General features: G+C 51.2%; 1 protein-coding gene across 2 annotated transcripts in view; it reads left to right on the top strand.

The window, feature by feature from the left end:
- The window catches only part of SAP30BP (SAP30 binding protein), a 36,329-nt gene that overhangs the window by 8,725 nt on the left and 8,187 nt on the right, over positions 1-19,417 (top strand). The window contains exons 4-5 of one of the 2 annotated variants that reach the window (XM_080825471.1): positions 1,129-1,216; positions 14,574-14,616. In XM_080825471.1, the coding sequence (XP_080681597.1) occupies positions 1,129-1,216; positions 14,574-14,616 (131 nt within the window). The remainder of the gene's footprint in view (positions 1-1,128; positions 1,217-14,573; positions 14,617-19,417) is intronic. The other variant, XM_080825470.1, reaches the window with a different exon arrangement.

Raw genomic sequence — 19,417 nt, forward strand, 5'->3', positions numbered from 1 at the left:
CCCCTGGGCTTCATTTTTTTAGAAAATGTCTGCCAGTTACCTGCATCTGACTAATGGTAGTTTGTCTGTCAGTCATTCTTTCATGTAAAAATGGTGTTCCATGGAGAAAGCAACTAGATAAGCTAGTAACTCCCTCACCTAAGTGCTTTTCCTTGAAGTAACCATCGGACCTCAGTGTGCAGAGGTGTTGACGCGCCCTCTCATGGCATCAAAGAAAGTGCAGGAAAAAAAAATTGTACTCAAGGGTCAAGACTCAGTAAGATTAATCATTTTGACTACTTCAGCAAGGATATTCTCAGTGAGATTGGTTTTTATTTTATTTTATTTTTTGAAGATTTTATTTATTTATTTGACAGACAGAGATCACAAGTAGGCAGAGAGGCAGGCAGAGAGAGGGGAGGAAACAGGCTCCCCGCTGAGCAGAGAGCCCAATGCGGGGCTCGATCCCAGGACCCTGAGATCATGACCTGAGCTGAAGGCAGAGGCTTAACCCACTGAGCTACCCAGGTGCCCCTGGTTTGTTTTTTTAAATTGAGAGTATGCCTACTGCTAAAACTAAGTGTAGCTGCCTGGATTTGTTCCAAAGGGCCAGCTTTACCCACCATCACTCCTGCCAACGTCAGCACGGTGAAAAAGACAAGTGATGTCTTAGTATTGGGGAAATAGTTTTGACTGTGCAGACCCCCAGGGGTCCACAGATCAACTTGGAGAACCATTGTTCTTCAGAAACAAGAATCTTGGGTCGGTAATACTGAATCGTTGTTTGGCAGCTGTTTACATTGGTCTGTAAGTGTCCTGTAAGCTGTCAGCCATATGGGGTCTTGAGCTGCAGGGAAGGGGGAGGGTATCCAGAGTAAGACCAGACAACCCGGGGTGGCAGGGGCAGGGCAGCAGGGGCACTTAAGTCTCTGGAGTAGATGGAGTTTGAATTCCACCTGTCTTTGGGCAAGTCCCTTAACCTCAGGCTTTGTCACCTGGAAAATAAGCATCATCATAAAATCCGCCTCATTTGTCTTATGCGGATTAACCGAGTGAACAGGAGCAGATAATTAGCTTGATAGTGTCAGGGATGTGTGTGCTCAGTGGCATTAGTCGCAACCACCAGTACCTCCTGTGCTTGCTTCCCAGGCTGGTCACCCTGTCGTTGGGCCTGTTTGGGAATAACGAATTCCACATTTTGAGACTGGAGTGCATTCAGAGGAGAGCAGTCATAAAGGTGAGGGGGCTAGAGGGATCTAGCTAGAAACCATGTTACCTGAGAGGTTAAGGAGCTAAGAGAGGTGACGGGAGAAGAGCCTGCATTGTCTGCTGTTTGAAGATCCCCTAGGGGAGGGGCAGGGAGGGGAAGGCCATGCGCAGACCTTGAAGCAACACAGTTACGGGAGACACGTTTGCTTCCCAAGGTAGTGAGCTCCCTGTTTGTGGACCTTTTTCAGACATGTTTTAAGAAAGCCTTTGTCAAAAAAAAAAAGAAAGAAAGAAAAGAAAGAAAGCCTTTGTCAAGAATGTCCTAAAGGAATGTGTGAATTGGGGTTGGACTGACCCCCCCCCCACAAGTGGTCTCCTGGGAAAGGGCGTGGACATTATGGATAAGCAAAGTTGAGTGTTCTCTCACTCCACTTACCATCTGCTGACTGGAGAAAGTACAAGTGTAGAGTACAAAGACTGGGAATTGCCCTAATTTTTATCACTGATGTTTGGGGTTGCCTCTGAGCGCAAAGTCCCATATTTGGAAGGTTGAGTAAGAAATGATAACCCCAGACCCACCTCTGGAGGGAGGCTTTGGTTCTGATCCATCAGCCTGGGAAGGCGGAATCGAGCTCTGGGTTGCTGAGTTTGCCCTAGCGCTAGAGCAGCGGAGGTGGCCGAACATTTCCACGGGAAGAAGAATGCTCCTGCACTTCTGTTCCATTGTGTCTTTCTCTCCACCTTCCAGTTTTCTGATCTTACCTCCTCAGTAATCAGCCTGACTCCGATCTGATCACTCAACAGAAGGTGGCACTGCTCTCCTAGAAAAAATCGGACCGGAAGTGGCAGGCCTCCCTTCAGCTCTTTACTGTAGGCACGAGGGTGCCAGATGGCTTAAGTGTTTCCTCCATCTGTTTGCCCTTGGCATATGGGCTTCCTTTTCCCACTCTCCTTTGTCCGTGGTCTACCTCGGCTACCCTGGAACGTTTTCCCTTGCTTATTTTTTTCCCCACTCCCACAGTTCCTGTGGATGAAGGTATTTCCACTGGCTTACTGTCTCTGACACACCCTTCCTTTGAAAACAAACACGGGCATTGATGACCTGGCACGGGAAAGCCGGAGCGGCCCGCTGCCAGCTCGCTGGGAGGGCCGGCTTCGCTATGCGGGGTGGGATTGCCGGCTCCCTGCCGTGTTGCAGTCCCGGCTTTGACCCGGGGAAAAAATCCTCTTGGCCCGAAGAGCAAACATCTGTCAAAACAAAATAGCGTCTCTGGGTCAAGGAGGTGGCATCGGGTGGGAGAAAATACGGTTCCGGCATTTTTTTTAAAGGTGTGTATAACTCTAATTAAAATAAAACATTTTTTAAAAAATTTTATTTTATTTGAGATATAGAACATGAGTGGAGAGGGGATGCAGAGGGAGAAGGAGAAGCAGAGTCCCTGCTGATCAGGGATCCCAGGACCCCGGGTTCAGGACCTGAGCCGAAGGCAGACAGACGCAAAAGCAATGGAGCCACCCAAATGCCCCAAAATAAAACATTTCTAAGATTCTTTGACCCCAATGGGCGCCTAGGCTCAGTTTTGTTTGAGTGTCTGCCTTCAGCTCTGGTCCTGATCCTGGCGTCCTGGGATCATGGGAAGCCTCCTTCTCTCTCTGCTGCTGCTCCCCCTGCTTATGAAACCACTCTCTCTTTCTCTATCAAATAAAATCTTTTTTAAAAAAGATTCTTTGACCCCGAAAGTAGTGCAGAAATGTGAGTTCCTACCTTTGAGCCAGGTTTGTGGACTTGGAGTCAGAAGACCCAGGTTGAGCGCGTCTTGGCTCCCTGCAGCTGTGGGGCCACAGGCACCTGGCTTCAGCGGCTCTCAGCTCGTCTGTGATGCCCACTTCACCAGGTGGTGTGACGCGTGCGGGCGCTTTTTAACAAAACTGGGTCTGGCCAGAGGCCCCCATCCTGCAGGTCAGAAGTTGCCACATTCTTCTCAGTTCATGGCACCCTTGGTGTCTCGGGAATTTATCGCAGAACTCGCAGGCCAAAAGAAATACGCAGCAGTTAACTCCAAACGGTATTCCTAGCCTCACAATTTGGTAGCCGCTTGAAAAGATAATACATGAATTTGTGTGGTATCCGATAGATACTGATTCATGCTGTGATTCCCTTGAAATTTTGATTTATCTTTTTGAGAGGGAGAGTGTGAGCGGGGGTTGGGGGCAGAGGAAGAGAGAGAATCCCAATCCCAGTCCACACCTAGTGTGAAGTCGCCTGACATGGGGCTCAATCTCACGGCCCTGAGATCATGACCTGAGCCAAAATCAAGAGCCGACTGAGCCACCCAGCTGCCCCTCCCTTGAAATTTTTTTTTTTCCCTCCCTTGAAATTTTTAAATGCCATGTGTATCCTTTGTGAGTTTGCTGCAGCGTCCTGGGTGCTTTGATGGCAATCTGGGAACTGTGTTGGTAGATTGTCTCTGGAGTTCCAGAGTACTGGGACTTGTAAGGTTCTCATCCTCCCTGGAGGCTGGGCTCAGCCACTCACGGGTCTCACCTTCGGTGACTGTACCTCACACACTTGAATTCCCTTAAAGAGGTCAAGTGTCTTGGTCACCACGTGTTATTAATTGGCTTGAAGTCTAGAGGAAGGATTCCTGTTGGATAGAGCTGATTCAGTAACCCCCTGCTTCCTCTCCTCTCCAGCCTCTCCCCTACCCCAGCATTTTTTCTTTAAGATTTTATTTATTTATTTGACAGAGAGAGAGGGATCACAAGCAGACAGAGAGGGAGGGGGAAGCAGGCTCCCCACTGAGCAGAGAGCCCGATGCGGGGCTCGATCCCAGGACTGAGATCATGACCTGAGCTGAAGGCAGAGGCTTAACCTGCTGAGCCACCTAGGCACCCCCCAGCATTATTTTTTTTTTTTTAAAGATTTTATTTATTTATTTATTTGTCAGAAAGAGAGAGAACGAACACAAGGAGAGGGAGCAGCAGGCAGAGGGAGAAGCAGGCTCCCTGCCCAAGCAAGGAAGCTGATACAGGACTCTGAGTTCATGGCCTGAGCTGAAGGCAGGTGCTTAACCAACGGAGCCACCCAGGCATCTCCCAACAAGGCATTATTATTGATCTTTCCACGTTTCAGAATCAAACATCTGGAGCCTGGAAACTGCCCATGGAGCTTGTTTCCAAGGAATTTGTTACTGGCTACTGATTTTAGGAGGAACTTCCAGGAGCCTCCTAGCTGTTGCAAGTGGGCTGCATTTCCAGTTAAAATCCTTGATTCTCTTTATCGGCCATTTACCGCAGAGTGAATGTTTTCCTCTTCGGGCTTTGAGTGTGCTCTTCCTCCAGGACTCTGAAATCAGATAGGAAGATGCTAAGGCTTTTCATAAACAAGCTGCATAGGGTTCTGTTCACCGTGAAGGCTACTTAAGAGAGACAGGTTGTGGGGCACCTGGGTGGTGCGGTCGGTTAAGCACGCGACTCCTGGCTTCGGCTCAGGTCACGATCTCGGGCTGGTGAGATCGAGCCCCACGCTCAGCACTGAGTCTGCTTGAGATTCTCTCTCCCTCTGCTCCTCCCTTCCCATGCTCATTTTCTCTCCCCGCTCTCTCTCTCTAATAAATAAATCTTTTTTTAAAAAATGGGGGGGGAGCGCCTGGGTGGCTCAGTTGGTTAAGCCCCTGCCTTGGGCTCAGGTCATTGTCTTGGGGTCCTGGGATCGAGCCCCGCATTGGGCTCTCTGCTCAGCGGGGAGCCTGCTTCCCCCTCCCTCTCTCTGCCTGCCTCTCTGCCTACTTATGATCTCTCTCCCTCTCTGTCAAATGAATAAATAAAATTAAAAAAAAATAGGGGCAGGTTGTATGGTGTGGTATAGGAACCATGAGTCTGTTTCCAGCCTTCACAGGAGGGTCATTGTGTGCCGTTCCTTGGTGAGAGCTTCAAGAGAACTCATGCTTGTGAAATGTTCTATTGAAAATTACTTTTCAAGATGGTATAGCAAAGGTTAGCTGTTCAAGCATAAACTTGGACTTTTTCTTAGAGGTCTTTGATACCTGAAAGGGTTATATGATACTGTTTTTCTGGTGGTTTTCCTATCAGGGTTTTATTTTTATTTTATTGTCAAATTACTATAATAGCAGGAATTGAATATTTTGTAAAAGAAAAAAAAATCACCTAATTCCACAATCATAACAGTGCATCCATTTCATTCTTCTGTCCTTTCTGTTTGCTTGTATAAGAGCATACATATTTTGCATCCAGTTTTGTTTCCGTCTGAATAAAAAACATTTTCAGTGTTGTTACAGTCTGAGTAATTATAATAGCGGGATACCGGTGGAAAATTAGAAGCTAAACACTTAGAATTGTGTGGAACGTGAGTTATATCTCAATGAAACTTTGCTCTAAGAAGAAACTTTTTTTGTCATTTTCTAAAAACCTTCAAAGAGGAACAATAAAGGAAAGGTTGAGATCTGGCTTTTATTCTAAGGGAAAGACCAGCCACTAGTGTACTGTTTCATATCGGTTCCTGAAGCTCTTCTCAGGTGAGCTAGCTAGAATACAAACCAGAGTTAGTATACTGTAGTAGCAAAAAAAATTAATTTGTTTATAATTGTTACTGAACAAAACACCACGATTAGGCTCTGGTGGACAGAACACATGCTGTGCTCTTTACACGGGTCGGGTCGGAAGAAATAACTCACTCTTTGAAACTTGAGTTCTCACAGTCCCCATGATTGTTCACCCAGTAAGGGAGGAGGGCTGAACAGTAGTCAGGATTTGGTAGCATTCCTTCCAAAAGCACCCAGGAAGTCTCTAGGCTACGGACAGGGTAGCAGCCCTCCCTGGTTATGTGATTAAATCTTCAGTACCAGCCATTCCATTCAGGTCAGCTCAGACATTACTCACTGGAGCACTGCGGACCCTTGAGCTATTTCCCTATTCCTTACAGTTAAAAGGTAATACTTTTGGCTGTCTTCCCCCTTAACGCCTCCTTTGCTCTGTGACTTACTATGGAGTCATTCCTGGAAAGATATTTTTTTTCCTTGGTCTTTGATGTTGGCTTCCCCAGTTGTTGAACCAAAGGCTTCAGAGAAACCGTTATTATCTGCCGCCTTGTAGTCTACAGGGAGGAGATCAGAAGTTGGGAATCAGTACTACTAGGCTTTGGGTCGGACAGACTCGGGCTTGAGTCCCAGCATTGCCACTGCCTAGACGAGAAGCCACTTCATTGGACTTTGCCTCGGTTTAGTTATCTGTAAGATGGGAATGATAATGTCTGCCTCGTGGTAAGAGAGATTTGGATGATATGTGTTAGCTTTGAGTGGGTTCGGTTGTTCGGGGCCTGGGAGGGAAAATATGTACTTGGTCCCTCCATCTTGGTTTTGTTATCCTACCTTCCCTCATGTTGTGCCTCCCGTACCTCGTGACCCTTTGAGTGCTGATTAGAAAAGAGATTGCAGCATGACTCATCTGAGACCAGAGACGGAAATGGCCCTTGACCATTGCTGGATTGGGAGTCATCCACTCTGAACTTCTTGCTGGAAGTTGTAATTGGCCTTTGAACTGTTGAGAATGCCCAGGCCTCCTTACTTAATGTTTCGTGCTTCCCTGCTCTCTCACCAGGATGGCCACCCATCTTTAACAAAGCTGGGGTTGCCCTTGCAGAAGTGGGAGTCATGGAATTTACATGCTGGGGAGAACCCCCACCCCACACTGGGGTCTGTGCTTCTAAATGGTGACCTGATCCGAGCAGCAGACGGGACAAAGAATTGGGGGGGGGGGTGCTGCGGTGCAGGCTGTAGCACTTTTGTAAAGGGAAATAGCTCTTTTGTTGTCCAGACTGAAAGAATTCCAAGCTAGGTCCTTTGTCTAGCCACCTTCCAGAGAAGGTCTGACTACATCTTAAGCTGAACACTTAATGATAGAAATGTCATCGCTGGAAGTGGTGATCTCCTGCAGAGGAGAAGGACCATTATTCTCCCTCTGACCTCCCCTCTTGGCTCCACTGAACTGGCCACAGACTGCATTTGCCCCAAGTCAACTGAGGCTCAGACTCCCAGAAGCCCCACCCCGTTCCTTTGTGGTTCTGCAGCCAGAAGGAGCCCCTGCATGCCCAGTCGGCCAGGCTTCAGCCCTGCAAGCCCCAACATACTTCTTCCCTTTGGGCCCAGATGCCACAGATTACTAACCAAGGTGTGGCTGGGTGCCTCCTTCCCTAGTCAGGGTTTATCTTTTTGAAATTCTATGATTCAGAAAACAAGCTGCCTGTCCTTTGGGAGGGATCTGGCACTTCCCACCCTCATTCTGTAATTCTAATCCTTGTCCCTTGAAATGCTGCTGTGCAATTTCTGGATTCAAGAGGATCTTGATCATTTGCATTCCTAACTTTGGAGTTTGGTTTTTTTCTAAATGGGGCTTTTGCTTTTGGCCCCGTAGATCGTTAATTCCTCTTCCTGCTGCTTTGCAGATGGTGACCAATTTGCCTTTCCAATCTCCTGGCTTTCTGGTATCTGTTACTTTTGTCCTATATGTTAATCTTAACACGTGTTCTGTAGCTGACCTCTCAGATGGGTGATGCTTGTGTAATTTAGTGAGCATGTCGAGTTATATGTCAGAAAGACAACTTTTCTGTCCTCAGCCTCACAGAGCTATTTTCTTTGTCCTTGTCTGGCTCCAAGCCCTTCCACCCTGTCCCCAGATAACAATTTGAAACGTAGAGACACTGTTTTTATGGAAGACCTTTAAGAAAAAAGTACAACCTGACCCACCACTGAAGGGCTAATTCAGATTCTTGCTGTGAAGTGACCTCTTTACCCAAACACAGACACCCCTAGGTATAAGAGGGAGGAATGAAAGGTCCCTTTCTGAACATCTTCTACAACTTTCTAGAAACTCAGAGTCTTCAGATGTCTTGAATCAAATGTAATCAAATCAGATACCAAAGTCTCCCCTTGGGAAATGGCTCTTGGCCAGAGCTTTGCATTTACACTGAAGTCTGGATGATTCCACGTGACAGAGCGTCTGCACCACACTGAGCAATGTTGGCTTTGTTGAGCTAAAATTTTCAGATAGGGAAAAGAAACTGTTTTCCTCTTTTCTTCAGTCTACAAGGCTAGGTTGGTTGGTTTGTTTGTTTTAAAGATTTTATTTATTTGACAGATCACAAGTAGGCAGAGAGGGGGGTGGGGAAGCAGGCTCCCCGCTGAGCAGAGAGCCCGATTTGGGGCTCCATCCCAGGACCCTGGGATCATGACCCGAGTTGAAGGCAGAGGCTTAACCCACTGAGCCACCCAGGTGCCCCATGTTTGTTTGTTTTTAAGATTTTTTTAAAAATTTATTTATTTAACAGAGACACAGCGAGAGAGGGAATACAAGCAGGGGGAGTGGGAGAGGGACAAGCAGGCTCCCTGCCAAGCAGGGAGCCTGATGTGGGGCTGGATCCCAGGACCCTGGGATCATGACCTGAGCCAAAGGCAGACACTTAAGTACTGAGCCACCCAGGCGCCCTACAAGGCCAGTTCTAGAGCTGCTTAATTTGTCTTAGCGGATGCATGTTTAACCCTTTCCTGTAGAAACCTCTGCTTGGGGAACTGAGCCTTCCCGTCAGTAAGCTGGGAATGAAGGTGAGTCCGTTGGGTCCAGAGTGACCCCACCAACTTCCGCCCATTTTTCTGACAAGTTGAGTGTTTCCATCCCCAGGCAGGCAGTGTTGCCGTGGCAGTGACCCAATCCTGGCCAACAGGATACAGCAGAAGGAAATGTGCCGGTGATGGGCTTTCTCCAAGGCTCCCCTGCGTGTGTGGGAATACAGGGCATGGATGCTGGGCATCTGTGTCAGGGAGGGCCGAGCCTGTGCAACATGGGGTTCGGTGACTTCTGCTGAGCCTTGGGATTACTGATAGTCTCAATATGCCCTATCCTTGTCTGTCAAACCACAGTCTTTTTTTTTTGGAGCTTGGAAGTGGTTTTTATTCCCCGAGATTGAGTTGCGTTCATACTCTGTCCCCAGTGTTTGGCCTGCTGCCCAGTATGTATTAAACGCTCAATAAATTATTTGTCGAATAAGGAAAGGGGTTAACTGTATGATGATTCTGTTTTTTCGTTTAGGAGTGTCAAGCTAGATTTAAGGGGGGTTTTTTTGTTTGTTTGTTTAATTCAGTACTGTTCCTGTGGCCTTCCTCCTTCTGCCTGTCTCTTCATCAGCCTTTCTTCGCCAAGTCTAGCCCCTTTCTTAGTTCCCCTCTGCTGCCTCCCCATCTAACACTTGAGTCGCACGTTGAAGCTAACTGTGGCTCTACACCGGTCTGGAGTCTGGTGGCGGGGAGCACTGCAGCTGAAGGGACCACTGGCCTGTTACAAAGGAGTGCGTGTGTGTGTGTGTGTGCGCGCGCGTGTGTGTGTGTTTCATCAGGGTCAAGCAGTGTTCGAGCACCTGTTGTGGGCAGGGCAAGAACATGCAGGTGCTGGGAACACCATGGTAACTAAGACAGTGAGGGCCCAGAACAGAGCAAACATCCTCATCGGCTGGATGGGGGTGGGACAGAAGACGACTTCCTTGAGCTGAGGACTGAGGTCTCCGTGAGGCTTACTTTTCAGCAAGAGCGGGGAGGAGGAGTTGCGGGGAGCCAGTTCTTCCAGGGCCCTGGTGCGGCTCTGTGCGGGGAGGAGGGGGCCGACGTGGCCGGCACGGTGTCACCCAGGGCCTCAGACCACAGTGAGGAGTCCTCTCTCTAAGTGAGCTGTCACCAGGACTTAATAACTGCTTGGGCAGTCCCGGGTCTGGGAGAATCGAAGATTTGGAGGGCATTGTTTTACTAATCCGCCTCCCCAGCTGCCACCTACTTTTAAGAAGCAGGATTAGGTTAGTCATCTATCAGAAAACTGTACAGTCTGTTGCATTCGTCCCCCGGCAGCAGGGAGAGGCCGCCCTCTGCCCTCTGTTCAGAGTACTTTCTCTGTGCCCGATGCTCCCAGAGCCGGGGCAGAGCCGCCACGTTTAGATGTGGCAGAGTCCAGCGGCTGGGGGCTGCACTGCTCTGTCTGCGGTTGGACACCGGACCCTTGAGCGGGCTTTGTGGGGCTGGCTCCAGGAGCGACCGATGAAGCGTTGTTGGCTCTAAATAAAACTCCATTCTCTCTCGACCAGGATCTGGTACTTCTCTGCTGAGCAAGTCCTCCCTGCTCAAACGGCAGCTTAGCCCACGTCATGGAGTCGTATTGTTCCTGTTTCCTTCCTCTGCTCCAGTCATAGTTTCTGAGTGGCTGGACTTTTTTGTATTCTCTACAGAGGGAACCGCATTCCAGGTTCTGCAGTCCCTGAGAACAAGGCCCCTGTTGTATCTGCCGCATCCTTATGGGTCTTGGACCCAAATGATTAAGGAACCAGAATTGGGCAGGTCCCGATCGTTGTTCTCCAGGGCCACCCCCTGGCCTGCCGCCGCCACTTCATGCCCTGGCGCCCTAGTCGCTGAGGCTTTAGGCTCGGGGGGAGCCTGGCGAGGTTAGAGGAGCGCCGACAGTCGGGGGTGGGGGGGCCTTGCCTCAGAGTTTATGTCTTTGACCACCTCAGCACTTCTCCTGCCCTGCCCGTGTTCTCACTTGGCTTCTTCAGAAGCTGTGCATTTGTTTTGTTTTTCTTTGTGTCTTACGTAGACTTGAACTAGACAGCTGAAGTGGCTTACCTGGTCTTTTCTCCTCGGAGCTGCTAGATGAGATGCTTTGTTTTCACCTTCCTAGTGAACCGGAGGGGAAGCCCTTGGCCCACCGCATCTGAGGGCCACGCGCGCCTGCGTCCAGGCCCGTCCCAGTCTCTGGGCTGTGGGTTCCGTGCCTCCCGGCTGACTCAGACACATGTCTGGTACGAGGTCTCCTGGCTGAGTTCATGACTTTGGCCAACTGAGAATATCCCCCTGCAGGTCAGGGGGATAGATTCATACAAGTCAAGACAGGGACCCTCCTGTGCATTCCAAAACAGCGCCGTGGGAGAAGAACAGAACAGTGGTTTCTTGTTGCTTTTTTCTTGTATCCTCCTAACGGCTGCCTTCCGGCCTCCTTAAGGGCACAGAGAGAACCTGTGGTGGGTTTAAAACCATTGTCTTGGACAACTGGCAGTTTAATAATGGGAACCTTCCATCGGTCTCCTTAGCTCTGTCATATTAAATACTTCATCAAATGTTTTTTCATGGCTGCCTTCCAAAATAACGATCATGGATGCTTGGTTCATTTTGTACTGAATTCCTGGTATTTGAGACATGACTGGTAGGAGGGTGTCTGTCCAGGTCTTCGTCTCGAGTGTGGACCACCCCCACCCCCGGGCCTTTGTCTCCCCCTGAGGCTGCCTTTACTGGTTGAAATGTACCTTGCTGGACAGTTGAGGGGAAATAGCCCAACAAGTGTCTTTGGGGAATTGGACAGCCATCCTCCATCATCTCAGCAGACCCCCCAACTCTCCTTCCTTGCTGCTGGTTCTTCGGCATCGTTTGAGGTCCCGGCTTCATCCGACCCTTTGAAGATCACTGGTGTTTGGCTCCACAGGCCCTTCGGTGTGGGGCATAACTCAGCATCCTTGGGCTTGGGCAGGATGTGGGGTTAAATGCTTTTGGATCCGAAAGAACCTGGGTTGTTGGCCTTCGTCTTGGGGGGCATCTTGGCCCGGAGCTCAGCAGGCTCACAGCCCAGCTTATTCACGTCAGAGGACGGAAGAATTACATTCTAAAACCTAACAAGGTGTGGCCACCAGGAGGCACAGGCTCCTGTTGTTTCATTGTCGGGGCCTAGGAGTCCCATGGGTAGTCGGGACACGGAGGGATCTGAACGACCACAGATTCCAAAGTCTTTCCAGGAGAACTTTGTGCAAAAGTATATGGCTTCCTGTCCAGGGTGGCTCATTTATATTTTTGGTTTATAGGATTCCCTTAAGGCAAAAGAGTCTTCTTGCACTTAGAGTTGGGTCCACGGTTCATAGGGGTTGGCACTCTGCTTGGAGCTGAATTCTGCTGCAGGGGAGGGGGTGTTGCTGGGGATGGTGGGTTTGGGGTTGAGCAGGAGTCCATAGCTCCATGGGGCTCCGGGGGCACCCTGGACACACCCCACCCGGGGATGTGCACGTGTGCACCCACGCGGTGCTGTAAGAGTGAAAAAGCAAAGAGTAGGCCAGTTGGCAAATTGAAACCAACTATCAACTTTATCACTTTTTGTGTTTGTGTTTGTGTAGAAAGATTAGTTTGAAAGAATGAGTAACCAAGCCAAAGATGGAAAGAAGGGGGAACACCTTCCTGTTGGTGATTTTGCCCCAGCATTGCCTTTCTCCCTGAGATGTGACTGAACGCCCCCAGCTAAGCCAGGCGAGGGCCTTGTGAAATGCAGGAATCGCCGCCCCTCCCACCCCACCCCTCCCGTTGCAGGGGTGAGGGTGGCGCACTGGCTGTTGGAGGCCCCAGGGTGGCTCACAGCCTTTCACCCAGCCCAGGAACCCGCAGGTGAACAAGTATTTTCTCTGTAGAAGAGACACTGTTTGGTGACCAACTTCCTGTGCCTCTGGAGTAGTGGACCCTGTGGAACTCCCACATGGCTGTCTTGCCTCCTTCCTCAGGCCAGCTGAGGGGCTGGTGTCCTGTGGTGCTTTGGAAAGGATCCCCTAGGCGGCCCTTGAATGGTTAAGGGTCAGTCCTTGGAATACTGGTAGGGGGAGGGGAGGTAGGATGTACCCAACTGATGTTTTCCCACAATTAGCACCCAGAAAGCTGTCCCCTAGAGGGAAAATTTAAGGACCTTTTCCAGCCCCACGTTTTGTTGTTGCCACGCTCTTTAACACTGGTTCCTTGGGAGTCACTGCTACAAAGGGGTTGTTGTGGGGCCCCTGGAGACAGGCGCTCCCCATAAAGCAGCTGATTGATGACCAGCCTGAATTGGCCATGGCAGTCCTCCAGGCATGCCTCCCAAGCCCTCCGCTCCCTCGCACAGGCCTGCCTCCTCTTTGCCCACCTGATGGGCAGGGGGCGGGGTGGCTGGGGGAGACTGGTTGCTAAGCAGCCGGGCCTAGGACATCACACCCGTCCAGGTCGAATGAATGGCTGCAGTGTTCAGAAGACTGAGGGGTTTGGGCCTGTCCCGGAATCAGGAGGGACTTTTTGGGGAAGGACATTAAGAACTACTGCTCTGCTCTTGGCCATGAGCCACAGCACGGGAGGGCTTTCGATGGCCTCCTGGCACCTTCTTTTCTGAAATGTTACTTGGTAGAACCGTAAGTGGGGCGTACAGGAGCTCCACGGCTGTGGCCGGGTGCCCATTTTCCAGAGTTGTTACTGTCTTCTCTGCCCCCACCCCTGCCAACCAAAGGGAAAAGGAGATAACAGCTTCCTGTGAGCCCAGCTTCTGCCACTTGATCCTTAGCCTGTGCTGGCCCTTGAGAGCCCTGATTGGGCTGTGTGTGAGGGGCCACGTTTCCCCCAAGGTGGGCGAGACAGGTATGTTGTTGCCAGCGGCCATCTGGGACAGTGGAAGCAAGGGGAGGCCTTCCTCCCTCCCTGTGTCCAGGCTTGCGACGGGGGCTGGGACCATAGCCTTCTCCATGTGGCTTCGGTTTAGATGAAGCATGTACTCTGAGCAGGGAAATACAGAGCAAGTCCAGAAGAACGCCTGATAAGAAAGCTTTGCTCAGACATTTCTGCTCTCGGCCAGCCTGAAGGACCTGCAGAAGTGGTGTTGCAGGGCGGAAGTTTGCGTTAAGGATCAGGGAGAGCTTTTTCTTTGGAGAGAGAGAAAGCCAATGTAAAGAGTCAAGAGGTGAGCCCAGGAGAGCCAGAAGAGAAGCCGCCCCTGTGCCAGGACCTTACTGGGGCCTGGGTCAGTCACTTATTTAAAGGCCCAGCACATGCCTGCCCCAGGGTTCCGTGAGCTTCCCCCTGACGATAAAGTCTCCCGTTTCTGCTTAAACTGAAAGCGAGAACGATCTCTTGGCAACAGAGACTTTTGTCTCTTGGAATTCTCGTGTTGGGAAGTTGCCATCTCTTGCTTCCTCGGTGCTAGGTAGGGGCGGCATGATCAGGGATGGCTGACCAGCCCCCAGGGGAGACGGTGGGCAGGGTCCAGGCGTCCAGGCGATGGAGGCTGGTGTCTGCTCTCCTTGGCATTGGTGGATATTGGTTCCTGCTGGAGGCCGTGGAGGAGAGACTGAAGCAGGCATCTGGAGCGTCCTGGCCGCTCTGATGATGGAGGGGGCTGAGGCGGCTCAGGGGTTCCAGAAGGCCCCCAAAGCACCGGCTCGCTCTTAGGTTCCTTGTGTCGCTTGCACCTTTCCTCCTCCCTTAAAATCCTGCGTGGTTTCAGTGGAGAGAGGAGCTGTGGGTCAGGAGCCCCGGACTTACCTCCTTGTATTTGTTTCTCTTTTGCAGGATAACCCAGAAGTAGAAAAGCGAGATCCTCAGGAATTAGTTGGTGAGTACCCCGGCGGGAGTCTCAGGGGCAGATGTCTGAGCCTTGCCCAGAGTGACCTGGCTGCCCGCCACGCCCGGGCCTGCCCCTGCGTGGGGCTTCTCTCTGCTTCAGCCAAGGCCGCCGTTCTGCTGACAGCCTTCTCTTCATGTGCGCTCTCGGGGCCTTTGGCATTTGCTAAGATGTCTGAGTAGGACACCCAGGGAATAATTCTTCTTTGAAAATCATACTCATGGTGGGTTTCACTGGGCTTCGGTCAGTTGCCGATGTTGTCAAGATGGATTTGGGGCCTCCTTCAGCTGGGAGCTCATTCCCCTTGTGCTCTAGGCCTGTCCTCTGTCCTTGTATGCCTCCGCCCCGCTTTGCTGGCATATTCGTGTAGTCAAGGAGCGAATGTGGCCTCTGCTGGCACTTTGTTCTGTCCCCAGGAGGGAACATGCCTCATACCCCAGAGTCTAGGATACTTTGTGACTTAGGAGGGCAGGGCAGTTATGTTTCTGAAAATGGCACACCTGTCATCCCAGTCCTGGGCTAGCCCCAGCCTTCTGATCCTTTTTAGAAAGTCCCTCAAGTCCGACAGTTTGGTCGTGGGCTTTGTAAACAGCTCTTCCAAAGCCTGTCCTAACCTCATGGAAAGGGTGACCCTCCCTCTCTGTGGTGACCGTGACCATCTTTCCCTGCCTGCTGCGCTAATCTTCACAAAGCGGAGGTCCTGCTTCCCCGGGGCTGCCGCGGCTGCCACGACTGTGGCCCGCAGAAGCCGCTCCCGCTCTTCCAGGTGGAGGCTTTGTGGCTCGCAGCCCCTTGGACCTGTCCCGTTTTTGGACAGGATCCTCTAAAGGGTTACAGGATGTAGGGACCTGTTCTGGTTTTCCTAACTGAAAGAACTGAAAGTTGTTCCATTACATTTGGTTTTTGAGGAAGGCTTGAGTAGGAACGTACCACAATGACTAGCCCAGGCCCTCAGCAGGATTCTGCCTTTATCCCTGAGTGAGTCTTTAAAATCCTATAAAAACCAGAATTTTTCTAGACCTTAGTGTTCACTCCTTAGAAAATGGCACTCAGGGGATGCGCCCCTTGGCTTTGCAGACAGAGGAGGCAGCGTGTGGCTTCCTTCGAGTGGGGAATCCGCAGGGGTAGGTATGGACCGGAGCCTCGGTCTCCCGTTCCCTCCCCGCCTCCAGTCCCTGCGTGTACTCCCAAGAAGCTAGGGGTGGGGGGGGTGGTCGTGGGTTCTGCAAACAGCCTGCCCGGGAGCCCGCTGCTCTGCTTGAGGCCACAGCGTCTGGCGGGCAGCGGGATGGGGCACATCAGTCACGTCCCCCACGACTGCTTCCTCCCCGCTTCCGCCTGTTCTCTCCCTGCCGCTTTGCGCCATTAGATGAGCTTTGCCACATCCGTATAGTCCTGCTGACCCCCGTCACAGTCACAGTGTGAGACACGTCTGTCACTAAGGGGGCGCCAGCTGGCTCAGTTGGTGGAGAATGTGACTGTTGATCTCGGCATCACAAGTTCGAGCCCCACATTAGGCCTAGAGCTAACTTAAAGAGAAATAAATGTTTAAAAAAAAATTTTTTTTTTCCCATCACTCCAGAATGTTCCCCATACCCCTTTCCTTGCAGACTGTTTCCTCCCTTGGCCTCAGGCAAGCAGTGATCTATTTTTCTCACTATAGTTTTGCCCTTTTTTAGAATCTCATAAAGAATGGGATTTCTCAGCCTTGACACTCTTGCCGTTTTGGGCTGGAGCATTCCTTGTCATGGGGGCCTGGCGTGTGTTTGACACCGTGTTTTAGCATATCCTCAGTCTTAGGATGCTCCTAGTACTCCCTTCCCCCTGCCAGATGTGACTGGGAGAAATGTTTCTAGACATTGCCAGATGTCCCCTTAGGGGCTGGGGGAACGTAATTGCCCCCCCTGTTGAGAACCACAGATAGAAATGAAATGACCATCTTGTTCCTTGTCTGGCTTCTTTCACTCACCATGTTTTTGAGATCCTTCCGTGTTACTGGGTGTATCCATAGTTCCATTTTACTTCTAAGTACGTTCTTTCACGGTAGGGTTACCCCCATAGTTTTTTCTCCGTCCACCCCAGTAGGTCTTGAAGCCTCATCGTCTTGGTTCCTCCTGCCGACCTTTAGTGACGAGGTGAGAGTTGAGCTCAGTCTGCACTCAGCTCCTTCATTAATACCTCTGGAGATGGGACTCTCAGGTTGCTCCCCCCGGTATGGGAAGGATTTTCATATGTCTAGACAGCCCCAGGTTTAATGGAGAAAATGAAAGCAGAGAAGCTGACTCATAGGTCTCTCCAGCACCGTGGCCACTTTGCAGAGCCGAGTGCATATGCCCTCCAGGTGCCCCACTGGCGCCCCGTGTCATGCCTGGAACAATGGCCTGGGGTGGTAATCGGTTGGGTTCTCCGTGTCCCTAGTGAACTAGGGAGCACTCCACTGCTTCCTGCTCCCAGCCCCACAGTACCCCCCCGGGCACTCCTTGCTCCCCACCATTACGTAAGCTCGACTAACGAGCCGCTCCTGCTCAGATTCACACCTGGCAGCTATGGATACCAGGGCCGTTTCCTGGCTTGGGTGTGCACAGGGGTGAATCACCAAGGTAGACTTCTGAGTACAGCCGCCCTTCTAGAATGCCCCAGCACACCCAAGAGCAGCCATGGTACCTGGAGCTGCCCTAAGGGCCTGGACACATTTCTCAACAGATTTCCTGGGAAAATGGTTTGCGGCTTTGTGGCTGCTCAAATGACCATATATGCAGGTTTGAGGTCTTCTACTTGAGGTCGTGCTGGGACTTAGGAAAGAGAATCACTGAAAGATTGTTCCTAGAAGCTGTGCAGAATTTTTTACCTAATTTTCTGACTGTCCCTTCACTTGCCAGTTACTTCATAGGATGCTTTTGTTCCTAACCCGGGAGCTCAGAAGGGGCTCCCCCCCACCCCCAGTCATACTATACACCACTTGAGCCCTAGTGTGTTTGGGTTGCTGTGGCAACGGTGTCACACCCTGTTTTTCCAAAAGGCTTTCCTGGCAAATGCCAAAGGGCATTCTTTGTCCGTGCTGCACACACACATACACACACACTCTCTCTCTCTCTCTCCCTCCCTCCCCCACCCCCGCACCCCCAGGGAAGAGCTTCACCCTCCTCATTTGTGCCCAAAGCACGCCAGGGCCCTCCTTGTTTTTGCCCTCTAGAAATACCGAGGACAGCTCACCCCGGCCAACTCCACTCTCGGCTGGCCTCTGCAGCCTGCTGGAGCCTCTGGCTGAGAACCCCAGCCCCTCCCAGGGCTGAAAAGAAGGGGGAAGTCGGGAGGAGACTTGAACTCCAGCCAGATCTGGGTACTGCCATTGCTTCAGGACTCAGGAGGCAGAAGGGAAGGGCCAGGCAAAGAGGAGCACATAGTCCCCTGGTGCAAACTGCTCCTGGGCTGCGCTGATGTCCCAGGTTCACGGCGGGGTAGGTCACCCCATCCCGGTCTTGCCCTCACCCAAAATGGCCGGCCTAGCGCTCTGTTGTCAGGGCGCATCCAGTGAGAACCCCGCTGCCAACCAGGGGAGTTGGCACGTGTAGCGTGTCGAGACTCTGCCCCAGCCTCGGGCTTTGCAGTGTGTGCAGGCCTGTTCTGCAGCAGCTGAGACTGGCAAAGCCCACAGATCCATGCCCTCAGCTCTGCTCACCACTGAGCTACTTATACTAATAGTGACGCTCTGAGTGGAGATCAAAGTACCTTATCTGCTAAGAAAAATATTAACCCGGTGCTGGGAGAAAAGAAGGGAAAGGCTGTGCTAGGCTCTGACCAGCCAGTCCGGACAGCCACTCAGGGCTAAGAGATAGTCTGGCCCAGGGCCTGGCACACAGTAAGTACCCAGCAACTACTTGCTGGGTGTTATTGGTGCTGGTTTGTTCATTTTTTCCCTTCATCCTGCCCCGCCCCACTCCGCCTGCCGTTTGCTCATTGTATGGCCCTTTTCATGAGAGAACGTTTTAAAGAGCACAGACAGAATCTTACAACAAATGGTGCATTGTCCGGTCCTGAGCACACTCTGCAGGCCCAGGGTGGCCAGAGGCTACGGGGAAGAGAACAGAGCGAGCGGGCAACTTGGGTGGGCAGTGGCAGATCTCCGAGGGAGTTATCCCTTGGGAGTTGTGGTTCTTCGCATCAGAATCAGGCCTTTTGTTCCCAAGAATGAGGTGGGCCGAAGGAGGGTTAATTGGTTTATTTTCAAAAGACTAAACTAATAACAGGTAATTTCTTTTAAAACATCATTTACGCACCAGGCAGTTTTGAATGTTTTGAGTCCTAGAGGAACTCTGAACTTCTCCTCTATCTTGGGCAAGAGCTTCCAGAATCCTGGGAGGTGTTAAAGGAACATAGCCAGGGGGGGGGGCTGGAGCTGGCTCACACTGTGAACCCATGGTGCTCCCCTCTTCCTGGGCCTGGGTCCAGCAACAAGAGCATCAGTAACCCCGAAACCGGCAGATGCTGTAACTCAAAGCTCCCCTCTCCCACCAGCGGGTTGGTAGACATTCACCAGCACACCCTGGACAGACCTTTTCCTGAAAAGTTCACTTCTGGGACGTGGTTTCATGCATTCTTGACGCCTGTCCCCTCTGCCTGAACTCCTCTTCCCCCACGTTGGCAAACGCTGGCTCCTTCTGGTCATTCGATCTCAACTCACATGACAGAGAAGCCACTCCGAACACCACTGTACTGTTTCATAGCCTTTCTCCCTGCAAAGGTCGTATGTGCCCTTTTTTTCGTAACCATGTTTAGCCCCCATCCTACGCCC

Source organism: Martes martes (genome assembly GCF_963455335.1).
Source record: "Martes martes genome assembly, chromosome: 16".
Lineage (NCBI taxonomy): Eukaryota > Metazoa > Chordata > Mammalia > Carnivora > Mustelidae > Martes > Martes martes.